Source organism: Staurois parvus, unplaced genomic scaffold (assembly GCF_062004578.1).
Source record: "Staurois parvus isolate SC_StPar_1 unplaced genomic scaffold, SC_StPar_1.0 ptg000306l, whole genome shotgun sequence".
NCBI classification, from domain to species: Eukaryota; Metazoa; Chordata; class Amphibia; order Anura; family Ranidae; genus Staurois; species Staurois parvus.
Window position 1 is genome coordinate 7647737 of NW_028318102.1, and position 27013 is coordinate 7674749.

Sequence of the window (27013 nt, forward strand, 5' to 3'; positions counted from 1 at the left end):
TTTTTGGAAGTCAGCATTCCTAAAATGTACATTTCACATGATCCTTCAATAACTCATCATAGGATTATTTTATGACAGTTGCTCTACAGCTAGGATGTAAACCATAACACATTAAGTTAATCCTGTAGTGTGTTAAAGTAGAACTATAGGCAAAACATTTTTTTTTTCATTTTGTATAGAGTAAGGGACTGTTTAACCCCTGTCAATGTATTTTTTGCCATCTGTGTCCCTTTGGGGAGATTTACCTTCACTTCCTACCCCACAGCCAACAGAAAAGTAATAAAATCCCTGCAAATTAAAGGAATTCCTTGGGGACCCCCAGATCACCAGAATTAGTGACCCCATTGGAAAATGTCCCCTCTGTTACTGGATTGGGGACAACCCAAAATGCAGGGGTTCTTTTACTTTCAATGATAATGGTAAACAGGACAAATAGAGATGGTGAATCTCCCTAATGGGGGTACAGACAGCAATAAAAACTGACAGGTGTTCTAATACATCTCCACTCTATCCAAAAGAAACAAAAACATTTTTCTTTTTGTTATACTTTTAAGTGATATTACGATATAATAAAATGAAAAAAAAAAACTTTATGAAAACATCTGCTTACATTATGTACTACTTTTAATAATCTAATTCAATTATATATGAAAAATGTATGAATACAATTGTAATGTATCACTACTGACATTTTTCCCAAATCTTTGTCTTTCATCCATTCATTCAGGGAGGAGTAGCATTAATATACAGGTTATGGGAGTGGACAGCACATGGAAATAGTATGAGTAGGAGGGGGTGTGAAAGGGTTTAAAAAAAGATCCATGTGTTACTAAAACAGAATGAATCTTTAGGTACTGCTCCATTCATTTTTTTCCCATCAATTCGGTCTCTCTCCTTTCCCTGTTGTATGAGAAAGGGGCGGGATCAACACTAAATATTAGCATGTGATGACATGATTCCCAGTCCCTTGGATCAGCTTGGTACAGTGTCTCTGTGTGCTGAGCCATCATACAGCGACTACTGTGCGGATCATCTGTTCAACTAATAGCTATTTTAAAATGGCACTAGATAAACAACGGGCCACCAGTTTTCCATTTAAAGATGTAGAAATGGGCTTTTCTTCCTCAAGTTGATTTCCCTTAATGTTCTAAAATGGAAAAGCAGAGAGTACCAGATGAAATGCAGTGGTACGAGCACAGTTTGTATTAGGACAACAAGCATGTCCCCATGATTTAAATCGCTGTTTCATGGGACTACAAGGTGGATGGTCAGGATGCTGCAGTGGCCACCAGCAGGATCAAATGCCGCTGTAGGATGAGCCACGTAATACCAAAAACCAGGCTTGAACACTCAGGGGCACAGGACCAGAAATTTCAAAGCCCTTCCTTGCACCATGTAGTGCCATTGAAACATGTTCCCATTGTAGGTGGAGCCAGCAAGGGTGCCAGGGTAGAAGGCTATAAACATACAATGACAGATCAATCATGCAGGGGGGCCATTCACCCTTCATAAACTGCACAGAATGGGAACTGGGGGTGAGGGGGCATTAACCCTTGGTGGACTGCATGGGGGGGAGAAACTACAAAGTGCAGATAAACATTGTACAAGCAGAAAGTTCAATTTACAAAAGGGTGTAACATCAACCCTTAAGAGGCAGTGAAAAGTGTATGTAAAATGAAACATAAATAACAGGGAGTAGGGCATCCACCCTTTGCTGGCTGTACCAAGTGAAATATATTGGTAAAAGCATTGATGCAAATATAGCATAATGCATGTATGTATATGTGTGTGTAATAAATATATACACTGCTCAAAAAAATTAAAGGAACACTTTTTAATCAGTACAGCATCAAGTTAGTTAAACTCCTGGGATATTGATATGGTCAGTTAAGTAGCAGAGGGGGTTGTTAATCAGTTTCAGCTGCTTTGGTGTTAATGAAATTAACAGGTGCACTAGATGGGCAACAATGAGACGATCCCCAAAGAAGGAATGGTTTTACAGGTGGAGGCCACTGATATTTTTTTCCCTACTCCTCTTTTCTGACTATTTTTCAATAGTTTTACATTTGGCTAGGGTCAGTGTCACTACTGGTAGCATGAGGCAATACCTGGACCCTACAGAGGTATCACAGGCAGTATAACTCCTCCAGGATGGCACATCAATATGTGCCATTGGCAGGTTTGCTGTATCTCCCAGCACAGTCTCAAGAGCATGAAGGAGATTCCAGGAGACAGGCAGTTACTCTAGGATAGCTGGACAGGGCAGTAGAAAGTCTTTAACCCATCAGTAGGACTGTTATCTGCTCTTTTGTGTGTGAAGGACAGGATGAGCACTGCCAGAGCCCTACAAAATGACCTCCAGCAGGCCACTGGTGTGAATGTCTCTGACCAAACAATCCGAAAAAGACTTCATGAGGGTGGCCTGAGGGCCTGACATCCTCTAGTGGGCCCTGTGCTCACTGCCCGGCACCATAGGGCTTGATTGGCATTTGCCATTGAATACCAGAATTGGCAGGTCTGCCACTGGTGCCCTGTGCTTTTCACAGATGAGAGCAGATTCACCCTGAGCACATGTGACAGATGTGAAAGTGTCTGGAGAAGCCATGGAGAATGTTATGCTGCCTGTAACATCATTCAGCATGACCGTTTTGGTGGTGGGTCAGTGATGGTCTGAGGAGGCATATCCATGGAGGGACACACAGACCTCTATAGGCTAGACAATGGCACCCTGACTGCCATTAGGTATCGGGATGAAATCCTTGGACCCACTGTCAGTGTGACGGGAGTCACTTTGGGTGAGAGGCCCATGGAACCCAGCTCACTTTAGAGAGGTGGGGAGACCCCTTTCTCAGCTCCCCATATCCCTATTATGTGTAAGTCACCCTGTGCCTGTTAGGGGTACAGGGTGATCTGTCCTAATATTGGGGTGGGGGGTTGTAGATTGTTTAATGCCATGTGATTGCATCCCATTATTCTATTGTGTGTCTTGCTTGGAGCAAACTATTATGGGATGTATGTGTTTGTGCATTGGCTTGGTGGGGGGTGTTTCCAGCAGCCTCCCTCTTGATGGGACTGTCTGTTGGTGTGTCTCTTGTTACTAAAGGTGGATTGCCCCGCCCTGTGTCATTACGCAGGGAGGGGGGTGGGTTGTTCCCTTGAATGTATATATCTTGTATCTGTGTTAAAATAAAGTAGTCTATTTCCTGGTTTACTTCAAATCTGTGGTGTCTGTGGTTGGTGTTCGGATGGGGAAGCGGTATTCTAACAGAAGTACTCAGTGCAGGCTGGGACGGTTCCGTTAGTCAGACCCTGCGCTGGTGCAGAGGGTCCAGGGTTCCTCCAGGTGCACGGCAATGTCTGGCCTCATGTGGCAAGAATACACAGGCATTTTTTGGAGGATGAAGGAATTGATACCATTGAATGGCCTCCAGGCTCGCCTAAATACAAAAGAACACCTCTGGGATATCATGTTTCAGTCCATCTGACACTGCCAGGTTGCTCCTCAGACTGTTCAGGAGCTCAGTGATACCCTGGTCCATATCTGGGAGAAAATACCCAAGGATACCATCCGTCATTTCATTAGGAGCAAGCCTCGACATTGTCAGGCATGCATACAAGCACATGGGAGCCATACACACTACTAAGTACCACTTTGAGTTGCTGCAATGAAATTTCAGCAAAATGGACTAGCCTGCTGCATCATTTTTTCACTTTGATTTTTGGGGTGTCTTTGAATTCAGTCCTCTATAGGTTACTTTTCATTTCCATCAAACAATGGGTCATCTTTACATTTCTAACACATCACCCAGTCCATATCATTATAGATATCCAGCATATTTTTCCCCATTGAGATCTGATGTGGTTTCAAAGTGCTCCTGTAATTTTTTTGAGCAGCGTATACAGTGTGTTTGTATATATGTATGTGTGTGTGTGTGTGTGTGTGTGTGTATATATATATATATATATATATATATATATATATATATATATGTGTGTGTGTTTGTAACACGATATATAAATAACACGATCACACAAGTACAGACACACGTAAAAATATAAAAACATAATATAAATAAGTACTATACATCTTAAAATAAAAAAATGCTAAATGAATATACAGTATGTGTGTGTGTATATATAAGAAATTCATACGGGTCTTTACCAGGGATTCTAACGGTAAGTGTTCTATCATAGATGTATATTACCTATGACTAATCAAAATATTCTCCCAACCCATCCACATCTCCCAACATAAAGACAAAAAAAAATTACATGTAATGACACATATATACAGTAATATACATACATATCCTGTAAATGCTGTCTTGCTCCATTTGATTGTTTTGGTTCCCTTCATTTCCTGTCATGTCACCAGGACAGAATGTAAAAGGGAATCTCCTCAACAGAGACGCATAGGACAACAAGAAAAAAAAAATTGAGTGGGAAAGGGTTTGTTGCTGTGCCTCGGCTTAAGATGTTTCATTTAACTTCATGGGGTTGATGTACTAAAGGCACATCGGCCATTTACATTGCAAGGGAATTTTCCCTTTACTTGGTGAATGTAGTGAAAATTCACTTTGCAAAGAATGCCCAATTTGCATACAGGGAAAATAAACAAAACAACTGTATTTTTGCTTTCACATGATTGGATGATGTAAATTAACAGAGCTTCACCTCATTCTCTAAGGCAAAGCGAACAATCTTTGTCTTTATTAAATTAACCCCCAAGTCTCTCTTACTAATGCACGTAACACAGAAAGCGAGGGGAAATCTCTTTGAGAATACAAGGGGGAGGGATCAACACCCACAGGTCCTTAAAGAATTGAGCTCTATCATTTCATCTACTAGATTGTAAGCTTCAAGGAGCAGGGCCCTCCTATCCCTCTTGTATTGAAATGTATTGTTGCAGTGTTGTCTCCTGTTATATTGTAAAGCGCTGAGCAAACTGTTGGCGCTATATAAATCCTGTATAATATAATTAAAATAATATCAAAGCCATTGTTTCTCATTTATGGAGACTCTTTAATGACTGGCATAGTACCACATAGTAGGATTGGCGTAAGGCCAATGTGGTGCCAATATTTAAAAAGGGGTCAAAATCTAGTTGGGAACATACTGGAGAGTTTAATAAAAGACCACATAGATGAGTTCGTGCTGTAAAAAAATATTTTAAGCAACAGACAGCATAGATTCACAGAAAGACAGAAGTTGTCAAACAAATCTGATTTCTTTTTATGAGGAGGTGAGCAAAACCTTGGACAGAGGGGTGGATGTGGTATACTTGGATTTTGCAAAAGTGTTTGACACAGTTCCCCACACACGGCTAATGTGTAAGGGAAGTCTACAGGCTTGGAGAAATTTGTATGTAAATGGATAGAAAACTGGCTAAGAGATCGTATTCAGAGAGTAGTGGTAAATGATTCACACTCTGAATGCTCTAGGGTTGTCAGTGGTGTACCCCAAGGTTCAGTGTTGGGACCCTTACTTTTTAATATATTTATAACGATATAGGGTCTGGGATTAAAAATCCCATTTCAGTGTTTGCAGATGACACCAAGCTGTGCAGTGGAATAATGTCCTTACAGCATGTCTCCAATTTACAAGCCACCCTCAATGCACTGTTTAATTGGGCAACTATGTGGCAAATGAGGTTTAATGTTGATAAATGTAAGGTTCTGCACTTGGGGGTTAAGAATATGCATACATCATACATACTAGGGGGAGTACAACTGGGGGAATCAATGGTGGAGAAGGATCTGGGATTCTGGTAGATCACCAGTTTAATAATGACATGCAATGCCAAGCTGCAGTTTCTAAAGCGAGCAAAATCCTCTCTTGTATTAAAAGAGGTATAGACTCCAGAGAGAGAGATATCATATTACCCTTTATAAATCATTAGTAAAACCTCATCTGGAATATGCAGTTCAGTTTTGGGCACCAATTCACAAGAAGAACATTGGGGAACTGGAGAAAGTATAGAGAAGGGCAACCAAACTGTAAGAGGCATGGAGGAGCTCCGCTATGAGGAAAGATTAGAGGAACTTGAACGTATTCTCTTGAGAAGAGGAAATTAAGGGGGGATATGATCAACATGTATAAATACATCAGTGGTTCATATAGTGAACTCCGTGTAGAGTTATACACCCTGATTTCATCTCAGAGGACAGGGGGGCTCTCTGGAGGAAAATAAATTAAGAGTTGTAAAAATGTGGAATAGACTCCCTCGAGAGTTGGTTCTGGCCAGCTCAGTAAATTGCTTTAAAAAAGGCCTGGATTCTTTCTTGGATACACAGAATATAATTGGATACTAATATTTATAGGTAACATTGACCCAGGGAATATCCGATTGCCTCTCGGGGGATCAAGAAGGAATTTTTTTTCCCCTGCAGGAGCAAATTGTATCATGCTTTGCTGGGGTTTTTTTTGCCTTTCCCGTCTCTTTCCTAACCTAAAAGATGCCTAGTGTTCTGATTTAATGAAAGTAACAAACAGTGCACTTTTAAAGTAGTTGAGATGTATAACTAGAGACAAGAGGCAAATTAAAAGAGGAAGTGAACTTTGAAATAATAACATTTTAAGTGTGCAATCCCCAAGACTGCTCTAGTTATTTAACCAAAGTACATTACTGCACTCTGAACAATGTACAATCCATATTATTATAGATAATGATATGCATGCAAATTGCATTCACAATAAAATAGCACCAACATAATATTTTTAAGCTTTTCTTGCTGCTTAGAGATGAGAAGGGCATAATTGTTGCTGAGTCAAAGCATTAACCCCTGGATAGTCAACATACGAAAATCCGACAACACATTGTAAAATCCAAACTTCTTTATTAGTAATCCATCAAGACATGGAGATTCAATACACAAAAAAGTTGACAAGTTTCAGCCCCCACACAGTCCTTAGTCCTAAACAATGGTTACAATTAAGGTCAGTGTGGGGGCTAAAATGTGTCAACTTTTTTGTGTATTGAATCCCCCTTATGTCTTGATGGGTTGCTAATTAAGATTAGATTTTACAACTTGTTGCTGGATTTTCATATATTTTCTATGTTATTCTACAGAATGTGCAGAGGTTATCCAGACATCAGTAATTATCATTCCAGCAATCCTATCATCTTATAGTAGCATCACACTTGTTTATTATAAACAAAAAAAATTGGTAATAGTAGACCGCACAAGTGGTCGATAAATCAAACAAATATAGTTGTGAAAAACAGCTGCAGGCAGTGATATCAACTTAGTCAGAAATAACTAAAAATACTGTGCTAAAGTCATTATAGTGCAAAGATTAGTCAAATACCAAAGGAAAAAAACAACACTTTTAACACAAATCCAAGTGTTGATCCCATTCTTCACTGAGAAGTCAAGTAAATCCAGCACCCTCCACCAGTGTGATAAACCGTCACCAAAAATGAATATATGGAGGCTTACCAAAGTTCCATGATCTCCTAAATTAATAGGTCATAACTTGCATGTATAGAAGCACACTGTAGGACACACAACTGGATAGTAGATCAGACGCAAAACCACCCAAAGATGTCAGATTTTCACATTAAGGATAAATAAGACCCCCAGGGCCTGTTGCCAGGACTTCCTCTGATGCCAAACTCCCTTCTAATTGCCACTCTCAAAAAATCCATGATCCACATAGTGTGAACCAGATGGCACAACTTTATTAAAAACTAGAAACTGCACTTACACAGAAAAAAGGCAGATACAGCACTGTCTAATCACATCACCATCAAGGACACATCCAGATTGCAATGATGTCACATGTGTGGCCCCATCCTGACCAGTTTTGTCAAATATGACGTTCTTTTTTAATATTTTTTTTGAGTGGCAAGTACAAGGGTGTTTTGCATCAGAGGACGTCTTGTCATCTAGCCCTGAGGGTTCTTTTTACTTTTAATGTAATTTACTTGACTTCTCAATGAAGAATTGTTTATTATAGAACTGAAATATACTTGTCTTTGAGACTTTGCATTCATTATAATGAAAGTAGTTGAACATGCCATGTTATAAACTCATACAGTCCTAACAATGCAGGCACCACAATTAATTTGTTTAGTTACAGAAACCATCTTTTTTTACAAGGCAAATAATTCTTGTCATGTGACCATGCATCTCCTCCCCCTGATAGTGGGGGGTGGGGTCACAGGACACTGTGCAGACACACAGCATACTGGTATTCCATACAGGGCCAGTGCTAGACTATTTTACACTCTGGGCAAGACCAGCTACTTGCATTCCCCCCACAAAAAAATAAAACTTCACCTGTAGTTTTTCTTCACCCCTCCTAGCACACAACCTATTTCCCCTTTATATTTTTTACCCTAGCACAAATTCTCTCCCCCAAATACCACCTTTTAGCACAAATCCCCCCTTGAACTTACAGGTGGGAAACCAGGTAAAGGTGTGGGTTGTGCTGATCTCTCACTCCTGTCAGTGAAGCAATCCTCCATACAGCAGGTGACACAGGCTTGCTCTTGGACTAAACACAGTTTGACTAGCCTGCCCTCTATCTCCTCCAATGACCGCTCATCTTACGGCGCAGGGATTGAATCAAACACTGAACATGCTGATGTAAGAGCAATCCTGTGTCATCTGCTTTATAGAGGATTGCTCCAATGACAGAGGAGAGCACAGCCTGCACCTCTCAGCTTTCTCCTGTAATTTCTCCTTTGCAGGCTTCACTGCTCCAGGTTGCTCTCCCCTTGTCCCAGCCATGTGTACGGGGATGGGAGAAGGCATTCATCAGCCAGGCACAGCATCCATGGAAAGACCGGCCTGGGAGAGCACAACTAAAATCTGGGGGGTTTAGCCCACCCCAGCAACCCCCTAGATCTGGCCATGGTAGAGAGTAGGGAAACCTGTGCTGTGCCCTAGGTGACTGCCTAGTTTGCCTAGTGGTAGTGCCAGCCCTGATTCCATAGTATCGTCAGCCTGAGGCAAGATGCAGGCTGTGTTTGAGCAGGGAGCATGTGTTGAAGAGGCAGACTAAGATGGAAGGGTATGTGTGCCAGAGACAGGCTGTGATTGGTCAGGTACACCAACTGTGTACAGAATGCCTCCTGGTTGCCATACTGCATTGAATTTTATATACAATTACAGCAATGCAAGGAAAGGTCATTTTAATAAAAAGTTAAATTACAACATGGCTGGTGTAGCAAATGTATATGCTCTATTATTTTGTTCTTATATGTTATATTTTTTCACAAAAGTGGAGTTACCCTTTAAATCTATTTAAGTAATCTGTAATATCAAATCTCACTGAAAGCCCACCAGAAACGCATGGCAAGCTATGGGTTATGAGTCTCATATAACGAATAAAGTAAGGCTTAAACTTAAAACTGTGGAATAATTATTTTGCTCTGAATTTTCATCTACATGTGGTCATTTTCACAGCATCCATTTTCATTTTATGTTCCTTTAATTGTTGGTGACAATAATTACTACTGACTTCAATATAAAGCCCCTGTTTTTGTTCTTCAATGAACACTGCGTGACATACTTTCTATTCACTGCAGTCACTTGACAAATTTTGTTACATTTCCCTATTTCATTTAAATGCATTACAATGCCATGGCATTGTTTTTTGTGTATTGTATGCATTACTGGCAAAAATCTGACATGATTTTTGTTGGGGTATGGTAAAACAGTTATGTTGGCCTACAATTTTTAGTTAAACTTATTTCCATAGGGTACTAATTATTAGATATCAATGAGCTTTGTAGCCAATGTTTTTATTTGCAGTTAAGTTATAAAGCTTGATCCTCATGGACAGTAATTCTTTAAGTGCCGCTGTCTAGACAGGTGCACTAAATCTTCTTAGGTGCTGCTCAATCACTTCTTCATAGACAGCTCCTTCAGGTTGCTTCGTGTTGATTTAATGTGTAAATTGCTTGGAATATCTATTTTCACCTTTCAAAGTGAATTGGACATACAAATAGAATATTTTGTGGAACAACATTATATGTCAAAGGGATGTGCTAACTGACTTTAAACTGACTTATTTGTTATCTCTAAATGAATACCATATTCAGTCTTACCTTGTGTTAGCTTCCGTTACCGATATTGTGTAGTATAGCGATCTGTTTTGTGGACTTCACTCTACACTTGCTGTATACTAAGCTGTATGTACCTCTTAAAGTGGTAGTAAACAGGCCCTGAAAAAGAAAAAAAAGAAAAAAAAAATCTCCCTGCAAGGTTGTCATAATGCGCTAGTATGTATCCATCTTCACCCGGTCTTCCTTTCAGGTTTTCAGGCTTGCTTGATTGGCCGAGCCACAATGATGTCACTCCCACGCATGTGAGTGAGAGTCTCAGCCGCGGCACCAAGCTTTGAAGGAACAGCACAGTTATGCAGTTCCTTCAAAGCACATGCGCCAGTGACGTCACCAGCTAAAGGGACACAGAATATCTCCTAAACAGTGCATACCTGTAGGTACAAGTGTCCAGTGAGAGTTTACTCCCACTTTTAATGGACTCACGTCCTCCAAATTGATATGTGCCTACAGAGTGTTATATTCAGCCCATCAGATCATGATATTTTGGGTGGGGAAAGAAAAAACAGAGGGCGCACAGGCCTAGTGCATTACCATAAAAAATGTTTAATAAAAAATAAAGTATGTGTTGTACTCACAAACGACAATATAGTCAAGGCACATCATACAGAACAGCTGGGTCAACACCGCGCTGAGTAACAGTCCGCAATAGGGAGTGTAGACATCCAATAGACTGACGCGTTTCGAGGACTTGCCTCCTCTTCAGTTACTCAGCACGGTGTAGACCCAGCTGTTCTTTATGATGTGTCTTGACTATATTGTCGTTTGTGAGTACAACACATACTTTATTTTTTATTAAACATTTTTTAAGGTAATGCACTAGGCCTGTGCGCCCTCTGTTTTTTCTTTCCTCGTTCAGTATATTTGGATTCCCCCGGTCTATTTGAGGGCAGCAAGGTATGCATGTTCCATAGCATTCTTAATGTGGTTGTAGCCTGCATCAAGTCCATCCCCAAGCGCAGGAGCATTTGTGTTTGCTGGTTCAATGATATTTTGGGTATCTAGTCTATGATATGTATGTCTATTTTGGTCAATTTGTAAAGAATTCTTGAGTGGAGATTTCTTGTAATGACATATTAGACTACAACCCTTTTCAAAATGACTCCCTTGGCTTATGAACTCTAGTTTAACTTGATTATTTATTGTATTTCTACCTGTTAAGGCAACCGACTTGGATTCTGGACTTTGGGGTGAAATCAAGTATTCCATATATGGTGCCGGATCTGATCCGTAAGTATTTGCACATAAAATTAAAGAGCTAGTATGAAAATATTATATGATTCAATGTTAAATGTGACTCTTTCTCTCTCTTTCTTTCTCTCTCTCTCTCTCTCTCTCTCTCTCTCTCTCCTCGCTCTCTCACTCTTTCTCGCTCTCTCACTCTTTCTCGCTCTCTCACTCTTTCTCGCTCTCTCACTCTTTCTCGCTCTCGCCCTTTCTCTTTCTCTCTCGCGCTCTTTCTCTCTCGCGCTCTTTCTCTCTCGCGCTCTCTCTCTCGCGCGCTCTCTATTGCTCTCTCTTTCTAGCTCTTTCTCTCGCTTTCTCTCATGCTCTTGCTCTTTTTCTCGCTCTAGCTCTTTTTCTCGCTCTTTCTCTCTCGCTCTTTCTCTCGCGCTCTTGCTCTTTCTCTCGCGCTCTTGCTCTTTCTCTCGCGCTCTTTCTCTTGCACACTTTCTCTCGCACACTTTCTCTCGCGCTCTTCCTCTCGGCTCTCGCGCTCTTTCTCTCGCGCTCTTTCTCTCACGCTCTTTCTCTCGCGCTCTTGCGCTCTTTCTCTCGTGCTCTTGCGCTCTTTCTCGCTCTCGCGCTCTTTCTCTCGCTCTCTTTTTCTCATGCTCTTTTTCTCTCTCTCCCTTGCTCTCTCGCTCTCTCTCTATTTCTCTCTCTTGCTCTTTCTCTCGCTCTCGCTTTCTCTCATGCTCTTGCTCTTTTGCTCGCTCTTTCTCTCGCCCACTCTTTTTCTCGCTCTGTCTCGCTCTCTCTCGCTCGCTCTCTCGCGCTCTTGCTCTCTCGCGCTCTTGCTCTCGCGCGCTTTCTCTCTCGCGCGCTTTCTCTCTCGCGCGCTTCTCTCTCGCGCGCTTTCTCTCTCGCGCGCTTTGTCTCTCGCGCTCTTGCTCTTGTGCTCTTTCTCTCTTGCTCTTGTGCTCTTTCTCTCTTGCTCTTGTGCTCTTTCTCTCTTGCTCTCGCGCTCTATCTCTCTTGCTCTCGCGCTCTTTCTCTCTCTCAGGCTTTCTCTCGCTCTAGCTCTTTCTCTCGCTCTCGCTTTCTCTCATGTTCTTGCTCTTTTGCTTGCTCTTTCTCTCGCTCACTCTTTTTCTTGCTCTGTCTCACTCTGTCTCGCTCTCTCTTTCTCGCTCTTTCTCTCTCTCTCTCTCTCTCTCTCTCGCTCTTTCTCTCTCTCTCGAAAATAACCAGTTTGGAGTCCTGATGGGGACTGATTTAATTTAAGAGTTGTCCTTGGTAGGTTTGGTATTGGAGTATTCAGCTTTTCAAGGTGACTCAATCCAAGCAGGCAATTACCTTTTTTTTCGCTTCATAAGATGCACTTTTTTCCCCCAAAAAAAGGGGGGAAAATGTCAGTGCGTCATATGGAGCGGCCAGTCCGGTATTTCCACCACCGTGTCAGAATACCGGGCCGGCCATTCAGCTCTTCTCTGCAGCAGGACCTTATCTGTTCCTTGGTCCAGCGCTGTACAGCCTTCCCGTGCCGGCATCTGTGACAACCGGATGCCCACTGCACATGCTCAAGAAGCGCTGTGCTTTGTGAATGGTCTGGTGTCTTCTGGGACACATGACAGGTCCTAGAAGATGCTGGGCCATTCACAAAGTGCAGTGCTTCTCGCGCATGCGCAGTGGGCACCCAGCTGTCACAGCTGGGTGCCCACATGAAAGGGAGGACAACTCCGTGGAAGTGGGAGCGGGTACCTGTCAAATTCAGGTACCCGCTCCCCCTCCCTCCCCAAAGATTCGCAGTCTCTTGATCATCCCCTGTACTGTCTGCAGTCTCTTGATCATCCCCTGTACTCTCTGCAGTCTCTTGGTCATCTATACTGTGTCTGCAGTCTCTGGTCATGTCCTGTGCTATGTCCGCAGTCTCTGGTCATGTCCTGTGCTATGTCTGCAGTCTCTGGTCATGTCCTGTACTGTGTCCGCAGTCTCTGGTCATCTCCTGTACTATGTCCGCAGTCTCTGGTCATCTCCTGTACTGTGTCCGCAGTCTCTGGTCATCTCCTGTACTGTGTCTGCAGTCTCTGGTCATCTCCTGTACTGTGCCCGCAGTCTCTGGTCAGGTGCGTCTTATGGAGCGAAAAATACGGTATTTATTATGAGTACTGCTGCACACTCAAACCAAGATAGTTTTGTTAGTTATTTTCCTTTTATCTTAGCCAATCTGGTGGAGCAAAGGGTTGTAATTTTTTATAAAATGGTCAGATGTTTTTGCAGGAGTAGTGACTCCAAAATACATCATTGCATGGCTTTCTCATTTGAATAAAAAGATTCCTTTAGACTGTCGGCAGAAGATGGCAGAGAGGTAACAATGAGGAAATTGGATTCTGTGTAATTTGAAGTGTTACTAAACACACAACAGTAAAATCAATCTGTTTATGCAGTAAAGCATGCTTGTTATACTGATTGTGGAACCTAAGGGGTTAATCCTCTGCATTGTGTAAAAAGGCTGTCTGATCGGACTTACATAGTTACATAGTTAGTCTGGCTGAAAAAAGACAATCCAGTTAAACCATAAAAAAAAAAGTTATAATCCTACACCCACAGTTGATCCAGAGGAAGGCAAAAAACCCAGAAAAGAATGATCCAATTTGCTCCTGCAGGGGAAAAATTTCCTTCCTGATTCCCCGAGAAGCAATTGGACATTCCCTAGATCAACTTTACCTATAAATGTTAGTAACCAGTTATATTCTGTGTATCCAAGAAAGAATCCATGCCTTTTTTAATGCAATCCACTGAGCTGGCCGGAACTAACTCTTGATGAAGTCCAATCCACATTTTCACAGCTCTTACTGTGAAGAAACTTTTCCGTATTTGGAGTTTTAATTTATTTTCCTCCAGACATAAAGAGTGCCCTCTTGTTCTCCATGATGACATCAGGGTGAATAACTCTACACCAAGTTCACTATATGAACCACTTATGTATTTATACATGTTGATCATATACCCCTTACTCTCCTCTTCTCAAGAGAGAATACATTCAGTTCCTCTAATCTTTCCTCATAGCTGAGTTCTTCCATGCCTCTTATCAGTTTGGTTGCCCTTCTCTGTACTTTCTCCAGTTCCCCAATGTTCTTTTTGTGAATTGGTGCCCAAAACTGAACTACATATTCCAGATTAGGTGTTACTAATGATTTGTACAGGGGCAAAATTATCTCTCTCTCTCTCTCTCTCGCTCTCTCTCTCTGAATTCTATACCTCTTTTAATACAAGAGAGGATTTTGCTCACTTTATAAACCACAGCTTGGTATTGCATGCCATTATTAAGCGTGTGATCTACCAGAACTCCCAGATCCTTCTCCACCATTGATTTCCCCAGTTGGGGTCTTAAGTTTTTTTTTGTTTTTTTTTTTTGTTTTTTTAGGGTTTTTTGCCCAAAGTTGGGCTTTAACAAGATTTGGAAAATATACATAATGTACTGAGTAGTTTGTATGGCCCCCACGTGCTTGTATGCATGCCTGACAACATCTGGGCATGCTCCTAATTAGACAACAGATTGTGTCCTCGGGTTTTTCCTCCCAGATCTGGACCAGGGCATCACTGAGCTCCTGGACAGTATGAGGAGCAACCTGGTGGCATTGGATGGACTGAAACATGATATCCCAGAGGTGGTCTATTGGATTTAGGTCAGGCAAACATGGGAGCCATTCAATGGTATCAATTCCTTCATCCTCCAGGAACTGCCTGCATACTCTCACAGCATGAGGCCGGGCATGTCATGCACCAGGAGGAATTTACGACCCACTGCACCAGTTCAGGGTCTGACAATGGGTCCAAGGATTTCATCCAGATACTTACTGGCAGTCAGATTTCCATTGTCTAGCCTGTAGAGGTCTGTGCATTCATCCATGGATATGCCTCCCCAGACCATCACTAACCCACCACCAAAACAGTCATGCTGAATGATATTACAGGCAGCATAACATTCTCCATGGCTTCCCCAGACCCTTTCATGTCTGTCACATGTACTCAGGGTAAACTTGCTCTCATCTGTGAAAAGCACAGGGTGCCAGTTGCAGACCTGCCAATTCTGGTGTTCAATGGCAAATGCTAATCTAGCTCTATGGCGCCGGGTAGTTAGCACAGGGCCCACCAGAGGATGTTTGGCCCTCAGGCCACCCTTATGAAGTTTGTTTCTGATTTGGACAGAGACATTCACACCAGTGGCCTGCTGGAGGTAATTTTGTAGGGCTTTGCAGTGCTCATCCTAGAGTAACTGCCTGACTGTGCTGGGAGATACAGCAAACCTTCTGGCAATGGCATGTATTGATGTGCCATCCTGAAGGCGTTGGACTGCCTGTGCAACCTCTGTAGGGTTCAGGTATTGACTCATGCTACCAGTAGTGACACTGACCCTAGCCAAATGCAAAACTAGTGGAAAACAGAAAAGAGGAGTAGGGAAAAAAATATCAGTGGCCTCCACCTGTAAAGCCATTCCTGTTTTGGGGATGGTCTCATTGTTGCCCATCTAGTGCACCTGTTGTTAATTTCATTAACCCCAAAGCAGCTGAAACTGATTAACAACCCCCTCTGCTACTTAACTTACCAGATCAATATCCCAGGAGTTTAACTGACTTGATGCTATACTCTGATTAAAAAGTGTTCCTTTAATTTTTTTGAGCAGTGTATATGTGTAACATACAGTCAGGTCCATAAATATTGGGACATCGACACAATTCTAACATTTTTGGCTCTATACACCACCACAATGAATTTGAAATGAAACAAACAAGATATGCTTTAACTGCAGACTGTCAGCTTTAATTTAAAGGTTATTTACATCCAAATCAGGTGAACAATGTAGGAGTTACAACAGTTTGTATATGTGCCTCCCACTTGTTAAGGGACCAAAAGTAATGGGACAGAATAATAATCATAAATCAAACTTTCACTTTTTAATACTTGGTTGCAAATCCTTTGCAGTCAATTACAGCCTGAAGTCTGGAACGCATAGACATCACCATACGCTGGGTTTCATCCCTGGTGATGCTGTGCCAGGTCTCTACTGCAACTGTCTTCAGTTCCTGCTTGTTCTTGGGGCATTTTCCCTTCAGTTTTGTCTTCAGCAAGTGAAATGCATGCTCAATCGGATTCAGGTCAGGTGATTGACTTGGCCATTGCAGAACATTTCACTTCTTTCCCTTAAAAAAACTCTTTGGTTGCTTTTGCAGTATGCTTTGGGTCATTGTCCATCTGCACTGTGAAGCGGCGTCCAATGAGTTCTGAAACATTTGGCTGAATATGAGCAGATAATATTGCCCGAAACACTTCACAATTCATCCGGCTGCTTTTGTCAGCAGTCACATCATCAATAAATACAAGAGAACCAGTTCCATTGGCAGCCATACATGCCCACGCCATGACACTACCACCACCATGCTTCACTGATGAGGTGGTATGCTTAGGATCATGAGCAGTTCCTTTCCTTCTCCATACTCTTCTCTTCCCATCACTCTGGTACAAGTTGATCTCGGTCTCATCTGTCCATAGGATGTTGTTCCAGAACTGTGAAGGCTTTTTTAGATGTCGTTTGGCAAACTCTAATCTGGCCTTCCTGTTTTTGAGGCTCACCAATGGTTTACATCTTGTGGTGAACCCTCTGTATTCACTCTGGTGAAGTCTTCTCTTGATTGTTGACTTTGACACACATACACCTACCTCCTGGAGAGTGTTCTTGATCTGGCCAACTGTTGTGAAGGGTGTTTTCTTCACCAGGGAAAGAATTCTTTGGTCATCCACCACAGTTGTTTTCCGTGGTCTTCCGGGTCTTTTGGTGTTGCTGAGCTCACCGGTGCGTTCCTTCTTTTTAAGAATGTTCCAAACAGTTGTTTTGGCCACGCCTAATGTTTTTGCTATCTCTCTGATGTGTTTGTTTTGTTTTTTCAGCCTAATGATGGCTTGCTTCACTGATAGTGACAGCTGTTTGGATCTCATCTTGAGAGTTGACAGCAACAGATTCCAAATGCAAATAGCACACTTGAAATGAACTCTGGACCTTTTATCTGCTGATTGTAATTGGGATAATAAGGGAATAACACACACCTGGCCATGGAACAGCTGAGAAGAGAATTGTCCCATTACTTTTGGCCCCTTAACAAGTGGGAGGCACATATGCAAACTGTTGTAATTCCTACACCGTTCACCTGATTTGAATGTAAATACCCTCAAATTAAAGCTGACAGTCTGCAGTTAAAGCACATCTTGTTAATTTCATTTCAAATCTATTGTGGTGGTGTATAGAGCCAAAAATGTTAGAATTGTGTCCATGTCCCAATATTTATGGACCTGACTGTATGTAACGCAACACTGTTGCGGAAGCCTTGTTTAAGGTAAATAATTAATTTATTATTCATTTGAAAATTTTGAATGATCAAAAACCTTTGGCCACACACAAGGTTAAATGTAGTTTCCATAAGGGTTATGCCTGAAATTCTGTCCCCTATATTGCCCTGTGCATAACAGAATTTCATTCACAAGATGTTACATTTCATGTAAAAGTCTAATGTAGCGCCACCATCTTGAGAGCTGCTGGTTTTGGGTCCCCCTTATTTCCAGCACAGCCAGGCAACATGAATTTTCCAACTTGTATCCAGACACAAAGTCCATGGGCTTGGTTTTTAGGATTTATGAGGGAATTTAACTTGGATAGCTTAAAGGGGTTATGGGATGCCCAGCTTGATTGCAGAGTAACAATTGAGGACAATTTTCCTTCTCTAGACTACTACAAAATGGCAGAAATTTTGATTGTGTCCCAGCCAGAACTGACAGTCTTTATTAAAGTGGTGGCCTGATGGAGCTCTGAGTCCCCTTGAGGTTTTTTTTTTTTTTAGCAATGTCCCAGCATGTACGAGCTCTTAGGTGAACAAAATACCAACCCATCTGGCTATGGTATCTGATCCCAGGACAAGGGATTGGGTAAGCTATGAACTGTCCCCTGAAGACTTGCCAATAACTTGCATCCATCAGACTTCTCCCTTATAAGCTCTTGGGGTATAAATGTACTCACACTGTCCTTGTCCTGCAGCTGTGGATAGAAATGCTTTCAGGCCTTCCTCTGGCCTTGTTCCTATCCAAGCTATGCAGGCTGTCCTTCCCCGGTGGACCTGCAGCCTGGAGGTAGACCCCCCCCCTTCTCATCCTTCCCAGGCTACAAGCAGCACTCTCTCAGTACTCAGTCTTCTACCTGACTCCATTGCTGGCCAGGCTCTGTCATATTTGTGGGCTGGTCTGTCACACGGCCAGGCCTCCTTCCTGGAATTGGTCAGACTCCCATAAATATGCAATTCAGACCCTCCTCACCTTTGCCTACTGACTTCTAAAAGCTTCTCCAAGCTTCTAGAGCAGGGGGAGGTACCAGAGGACTTACCTGTAATCCCCCCCCCCCCAGCTTAACCTGAAGTAACCCTCTGTCTAAACCCAGGCTTCTAGCAAGCTTCTAACTACTCTCAACAATTATTTACACTAAGGGCGCTACACTAGTACCTATTTTAATTTTGTGAATGCTTCAGACCGTTCTAGATTTAAGATTATGGTGATTAGTGTGTTCAGTTTGTTCTGTTTGCCCCTTTTTTTCAAGTTTGGTGCTGAAGGAAATAGGTTGACCCTGAACTGTGCATTTGTGGACTTCTCAGATGCTAGTGATGAAATGTTAAGTTCTCTTAGAAAAAATGGTAATGGCAGTTTCAATGGACTTGATTTCATTAAGGTTAAGTATGGCTGGGTTCAGGCATTAATTTCATGCAGAGTTGATTTTTGTGATTTATTACACAGTTGGCAAACTGGAGTTGGAGAGTAGGAAGCTACAAGGATGAACAAGAAAATAAGTGTGTGACTTATACAATCTGACAGAGGTGTGTAAATCAGAAGATTATTTACAAGGAATTATAAATCCATTGGCAAATAAAACAGTTGCCCTGTATACTGTATATTGCAACTGTGATTTTAGCGGTTTGTCTAGAGTTCCACCTTTCTGGCATGTGATTGCTATTAATCACTATTACAGAGACATGGAAGGTTGGGATCTTTGCACCCTTGATCTTCATGCTCCCTAATACTTTGTGCTTCCTAATATTTCTTTTGTACGGAAGCTGGGTTTTGACAGCCTAGGTGTTTGTGATTGGAAGAGGGGACGGTGGAAAATTCTTATCTGATTTCAGCTTGCAGGATAGAGTAGGGGCCTACCTGTGGTCTGAAAGGTAGGTAATTGTGGGGGTATTGCAGAAGAAGAGCCTATGGCTTCTGATTCTCTCTAAATGCAGACAATCTTACCTGCACTCTGACATTTTAGATAAATTTTCCGCTTTGGTGTTTTGTTAACCAAAAGTACCATTGTTGCTCCTTTGTTCATTAGAGTACATGTCACATTGTAAAACAGTCATAGTGATTAAGGCATGCACATCTTACGAGACTGTACCACACTGCTATTCATTGGTGGTTTAAATTTGGTTTCTCACTAAATCCTTGGAACAAGCTGTTAATTGGATCAGAGTGGGGGAAGGCTGTCTACGCAGTTGGAACACTGATAACTGAACATGACAGCTGCGCTCACAGAATATAAGGTAGAGAGGAGCAGATAATTCTGGCAATTTATTCTGGTTTTCTCACTTTTTAGAGGCGGCAAGACTAAATATAGGCATGTTGTTTTTTTTTTTTCTTTGACATTGAACATTATGTTAATGTCATTTAGTAAGTGCAGGAAATCAGCAGGAGATATGAGAGAGCTGCAGATTTTGTATTTGTTTTGTGATTTCCAAAGCATTGTTTAACTACTTATTTTACCTAGAATTTTGGTGTCCTGTTTCCTGTCATCATTTGCTTATAATAGCCCAGAATGCTGTGTTTAAACTAAGTTTAAGAAATAATTTTTTCATGAATTAGCAGAGAGGAGGTGATTTGTCATACATTTCTCCCACCAGGGCTCCTGGCCCCTCCCTCCTGACTAGTGCCTCCATAGCAAGCAACTTGCTATGGGGACTGCAATGCCGCTGCTCTGTGTGTCCATTCACACACTAGCTCAGCTCGGCCTGTCCTTTGCTCTCTCCTCATTGGATCATTGGTTGTTATTGACAATAGCAGGAGCCAGTCGCTGGATCCAGAGGGGGCTCCTGTAAGTATTTTGGGGGCTGGTGGGGCTGCTAAACACACACTGCATAGAATGCATGAAGGTAAAAAGCTTTGAGCATTTACAACCACTTTACGTCCAAACTGCAATACCCATAGTTATAATCTTGTACTGGTCTGATTCCAAGCAAATTCCTATTGCTTTTCCTGTGCTCCCAGCATTATCTAGTGAATAAGCCTGTAAGTGTAAATAAACTTATTCACACCCATGGCATTTTTTTGTATCTTAGAGATCTTATGGAAACATAAAGGACATTATACAATTTTTACAGTTTAGCAGCATCCTATAGAGATTTTTGCATATTCACTAATGTCTAACAAAAAAAAAAGTAAATAGTTACATAGTCTGGCTTAAAAAAGACAAAAGTTCATCCAGTTCAACCATTAAAAAAAAAAAAGTTATAATCCTATACCCACAATTGATCCAGACAAAGGCAAAAAAACCCAGCAAAGCATGATCAAATTTGCTCCTGCAGGGAAAAAATTCCTTCCTGATCCCCCAAGAGGCAATCAGATATTCCCTGGATCAACTTTACCTATAAATGTTAGTATCCAGATATATTCTGTGAAGCCAAGAAATAATCAAGACCTTTTTTAAAGCAATCCACTGAGCTGGCAAGAACCAACTCTTGATGGAGTCTATTCCACATTTTCACTGCTCTTACTGTAAAGAAACCTTTCCGTATTTGGAGTTTATATTTCTTTTCTCTACACTGAGTTCACTAAATGAACCACTGATGTATTTATAAATGGTGATCATATAACCCGTTAATCTCCTCTTTTTAAGAGAGAATAAATTCAGTTCCTCTAGTTTTTCCTCATAGCTGAGCTCCTCCATACCTCTTATCAGTTTGGTTGCCCTTCCCTGTACTTTCTCCAGTTCCCCAATATTCTTTTTGTAAATTGGTGCCCAAATCTGAACTGCATATTCTAGATGAGATCTTACTAATGATTTGTACCGGAGAAATTATATCTCTCTCTCTGGAGTCTTATAATTGCCAATTTTGCTGCAACGGTGTGAGTTGAGCTTGGCGTATGCAGCCATAGAGGTCTAGACATTCTGAACTCAAGTAGGCATATACATGTAACATTTTACAAGTGAGCTATAAAACCAGCACTTGCTAGCACAGTTTTTCACAACCATGATCTTAGAATATCTGTCCCTAAAATTACCAGTGCTTGAAATGGAATTGAAAATAGCTGCATTAAATGCACCAATTCCCCAATGTATAAAACAAACACATTTAAAGCATCTATACGCCCAAAGCAGAAATGTAATATCTTGCAGTTTACCAATCCTTACATGTGGTGGTGGCGGCAGTAGAGTTTTTTTTCAACGGGAAAGCGAGGGGACGCAGTTCAGGCACCTCCAGCAATGAATGTATGTAGTCGCAAGGGGTGCTGGAGGGTCTTTTGAAGCTGCTGGGGGATCTCTTGTTGCTAGATTGGATATATTTTTGACCAGGGGTCTATTGTTGCTGCTGGTGCATTATCTATTTTTGCTGGAGATGTTGCTTTGGGGGGCCAATCATTGCTGGGAGGGATCTACTGTTGAGGGAGGAGTCTATTGTTGCTGGCTACTGGGAGGCTCTATTGATGCTGGCTGTGTGGAGTTCATTGTTGCTAGGGTGGATCTATTGTTGCTAGCTACAGGAGATCTATTTTACTGCCTTTCTTGTGATAATTAGCAAATTCCATACAAGCTACTTAGCACCACAAAATGATATTTGGTTCTGTATTCTCTAAAAGGAGCTGCACTGGGAGGGACATGAAGGGTATGATCCAAGAACGATGCTCAGGTGGGTAGGGGGTGGACACACAGGGTGACTTTGAAAAGGGGAGTTCCTGCACATATTCTCTGAGAAAAAAAAGCCCTGGGTCGCGAAATTAGTTTTCTTTTTTTTGTTTTTGGGGGTTTTTTTAGAAAATGTTCCCCTTGTTTTCCCATACTGATCCACTGGTAAACGTGTCATCCTGTCTTGGAGAGGTTACACTCACTCCCTTACTGTATCCATGGAGGAGCAATATAGCCACTCTTGGACAGCAGCACTGTCTGGATAGCCTAACACCAGCTAATGCTTCAATCCTTTCCAGACAAGGAAGCTAATAGTTTTGCCTCTGTTTGATCTTCAGATGCTATGATGCTCCACATGTGACCAGTTAGGACACCAGCCATTTGTTGGTTTGACTGTTCATAGCAGGGACGGAATGACAACTCATGGGGCCCCCGGACAATAGGGGATCATGGGGCCCCTGTGTCCTTGCCCAAACTCAAAAAAGCCCATGAAAAAGGTACCAGGGGCATCTCATGGGGCCCCCTACTGACCCCTCAGGCAGTGCCCGAGTTTCCAAATGGTCAGTCCGCCCCTGGTTCTTAGTATCTGTGACAGTTATCATTCATCACATGCCTTGAATGTCACTTTTTGGGGGGAACAGTCAAACCGACGGGTTTAGCTCCACATTAAGCAGTTCATTTTTTACTTTTGAGATAAATATTTTATCTATATGAATAAAAGCTGCTCATTGTCTGCATCCCTGTCACTGGTAAATGGTTTGTCTCAGCTCTCTAACTTTCACTTATGCTGGAGAGATTAGTCTGTTAGGCCCGTTGACACTTGTATTTGGGGCTGTTGGTGATTGCATGCAGGATACCCAGCAGGGGTTCCCCGAGATGAGCTGCAGAAATAAATAAACTGAAAACTCCCACAGCTAATAACAGCCTATTGTAATCGCTTTGGAGCAATTCTGTCCAAATGATCGGCCCTTGATAAAGACAGTCTGCACCTAGGGCAGATCATTTTACTGTACATGTACTTGCTCCATGAGCAATTACATGCGAGCAACCACGGTTAGCTGCAGGAGCTTCCAGACTTGTATTGTTTAAAATGGGGCTACCTTCCACAGCTAATCACCAGGGAGCCCTTCCAGGTCTCCCACATGAAATGTCTCGTGGTGTAATTCACGTGTGAATGGGGCATTATGGTTTTCAAGCGGTTTACTGGGGTTATGGCTGAAGATATCAGCCATAACCTCGGTATCTTTTTTTTTTTTTTTTTTCCAGCCTATGGCAGTAGTGGTGGGAGAGGGCGCTCGCTGGTGTTTCTTGGGCTTACCGTTAAAACCAGCGCACCCAAGAAATGATCCGGCAAGCTGCTCCTAGATGCGATGAGAGACCCTATGGTATTGGAGGACTGGAGCGACGTCATTACATCACATCACATCTGGTCCAGGCGGATGTAAACAATTTTTTTTTTTTTAAACGTCTTTTTTTGTTTGTTTGTTTTTTTTATAAGCAAAAGATCAACAAATATTTTTTTTTATTTTGATATTTTGCTTTTAAAGGTAAGGGAGAGATAATGGGTCTTTTTGACCCCAGATCTCTCTTTAAAGAGGACCTGTCATGCTTATTTACATTTCTTGTAATAGGAAAAAAAATGATAATTTTTTTAAAAAAGGGGACAGTGTAAAAATAAAAAATAAAATTAGGAAAATAAGATTTTAAAGTGCCCTCATCCCTTCGTGCTCACGTGCAGAAGTGAACACATGTGTAAGTCATGCATGCATATGTAAATAGTGTTTGCAGCACATTTGTGAGGTATTGCTGAGAACATTAGAGCAATAATTCTAGTGCTAGACCTCCTCTGGAACACTAAACCGGTAGCCTGTAAAAATTGTTAAAGCATTGCCTATGAATATGTTAATGTACTGTAATTTGTTGCCATTCCATGAGCATACACAACTTAAATTTTTATGTATCTATTTACTTGCCGTAAAATCCTCTTTCATATTTTACAAAACAACTTGGGCTATATATATATATATATATATATATATATATATACATACACGGTGAGGAACAGAAGTATTTGAACACCCTGCGATTTTGCAAGTTCTCCCACTTAGAAATCATGGAGGGGTCTGAAATTCACATTGCAGGTGCATTCTCACTCTGAGAGACAGAATTTAAAAAAAATCAAAAAAAATTTCAGGAAATCACATTGTATGATTTTTAAAGAATTTATTTGTCTTGCACTGCTGAACATAAGTATTTGAACACCTAAGAAACGGCAAGAATTCTGTCTCTCAAAGACCTGTTACTGTGCTTTTAAAAAGTCCACCTCTACTCCACTCATTAATCTAACTTAGTAGCACCTGTCTGAGCTCTTTAAAGACACCTGTCCACCCCACAGTCAGTCAGACGCCAACTACTACCATGGGCAAGACCAAAGAGCTGTCAAAAGACACCAGAGACAAAATTGTGGACCTCCACAAGGCTGGAAAGGGCTACGGGGCAATTGACAAGCAGCTTGGTGGAAATAGATCAACTGTTGGAGCAATTGTTAAAAAACGGAAGAGGCTAAAGATGACTGTCAGTCTCCCTTAGACTGGGGATCCATGCAAGATCTCACCTCATGGGGTATCACTGATAAGAAAGTTGAGGAATCAGCCCAGAACTACAAGGGAGGAGCTGGCCAATGATATGAAGAGAGCTGGGGTCACAGTTTCAAAGGTCACTGTCGGTAGAACACTACGCCGTCATGGTTTCAAATCATGCATTGCACGGAAGGTTCCCCTGCTCAAGTCATCACATGTCCAGGCCCGTCTGAAGTTTGCCAATGACCATCTGGAGGCATGGGAGAAAGTCATTTGGTCAGATGAGACCAAAGTAGAACTTTTTGGTCTAAACTTCACTCGTCGTGTGTGGAGGAAAAAGGATGAGTTGCATCCCAAGAACACCATCCCTACTGTGAAGCATGGGGGTGGTAACATCATGCTTTGGGGGTGATTTTCTGTGAAGGGGACAGGACGACTGCACTTTATTAAGGAGAGGATGAATGTAGCCATTATTGTGAGATTTTGAGCAACAACCTCCTTCCCTCAGTCAGAGCATTGAAGATGGGTCGTGGCTGGGTCTTCCAACATGACAACGACCCAAGGCACACAGCCAGGATAACCAAGGAGTGGCTCCGTAAGAAGCATATCAAGGTTCTGGAGTGGCCTAGCCAGTCTCCAGACCTAAATCCAATAGAACATCTTTGGAGGGAGCTGAAACTCAGTGTTGCTCAGCGACAGCCCCGAAACCTGACAGATCTAATGGAGATCTGTGTGGAGGAGTGGGCCAAAATCCCTGATGCAGTGTGTGCAAACCTGGTCAAGAACTACAGGAAGCGTTTGACCTCTGTAATTGCAAACAAAGGCTTCTGTACCAAATATTAACACTGATTTTCTCAGGTGTTCAAATACTTATGTTCAGCAGTGCAAGACAAATAAATTCTTTAAAAATCATACAATGTGATTTCCTGAATTTTTTTTTTTAAATTCTGTCTCTCAGAGTGGGAATGCACCTACAATGTGAATTTCAGACCCCTCCATGATTTCTAAGTGGGAGAACTTGCAAAATCGCAGGGTGTTCAAATACTTCTGTCCCTCACTGTATATTATCACTATCTCATTCTCTAGGGTCTTTGCTGAAAAAAAAAGTATATATAATATTTGGGAATTATACGTAATTTTCTAGCAAAAAATACTGATTTAGACTTGAAAACAAAGTTCCAGAAAATGCTTGGTCTTCATGTGGTTTGAAACAGAAAAATAACAGAATTTACTTGCAGAATGAACAGACAGTAACCTATGTTGCAGGGGCAATTCAGAAAAACAAAGACTGCTGTGTTAACTCTATTGATAGACTGCATCATATGTCATTTTGGTCAAAGTTCTTTATTTACAGTAGATAAGTACTATTCATACTAAAAAAAACCCACTAATTTAGTTTACCAGTAACATATTTATGTGAAGAAGTTTAAGGAGCATGGTAATGCATAAAACAAATGTACTGTATAGTAATGCATAGTAAAAAGCGCTTTTTATTTTAGAGTGTTGCATTCTATTTAAATGGAACATCTGTATGCATACCACAGTGCTGTAGATGAAAGATCAAATCACCCTACTTGGTATTCTTATAACTGCTGCTGATAAATGGTGGAAAGGAACACATCTCGAAGTGAGCAACGATACAGACACAGACCACTGTCAGTTCGGCTAGTCCAAAGAAGCCTCATCTCTAAGGTGCTCCCAGTTGTGGCAGCATGCCTGCACCCTCAACACACAATGCAGTGTTAATAGTCCTGTATTGTAAATGATGACATTGAGGGACTGTCCACTACCTGGATGGAAAGTGCTGGAACTGGCTGGAGTCGGGGTGAAGTTGGTAATGCAGCCTCTTCAGCTCCCCCTAGCTTAACAAGCAGTGCAGGGGAGCCTTACTGAAAGGGCAAATTTTATCTGAAGTTGAGCTTAAATCATAGCTATTATATAGACCAGCTGTGGTCAAAATGTGCTTGTTGCTCTATCCTACCTACGTCAGAAATAAAGATGAAGTAAGTGGATGACACCAGTGAGCTGCTTTTCGTGTTTCTGTGTGTCACATTCATGAAACTCTCAGAAGCTTGTAGGCACAGAACCTCTGTCCTTTGACCATATTGTTAGCCAGAAGTTGGAAAAACATTGTGGAAATTAGTAGTCCATCAGTCCTATCTGGGACTAGTAAGCACTTTTTGGATAATGCAAACATGCCTTTCCAGTGACAACAACTAA

At 41.7% G+C, this 27013-nt stretch overlaps 1 protein-coding gene across 1 annotated transcript in view; it reads left to right on the top strand.

Moving 5' to 3' along the window:
- Positions 1-27013, top strand: part of CDHR1 (cadherin related family member 1) — a 160902-nt gene that overhangs the window by 117998 nt on the left and 15891 nt on the right. The window contains exon 14 of the mRNA XM_089683336.1: positions 11235-11302. Coding sequence (XP_089539462.1) covers positions 11235-11302 — 68 coding nt within the window. The remainder of the gene's footprint in view (positions 1-11234; positions 11303-27013) is intronic.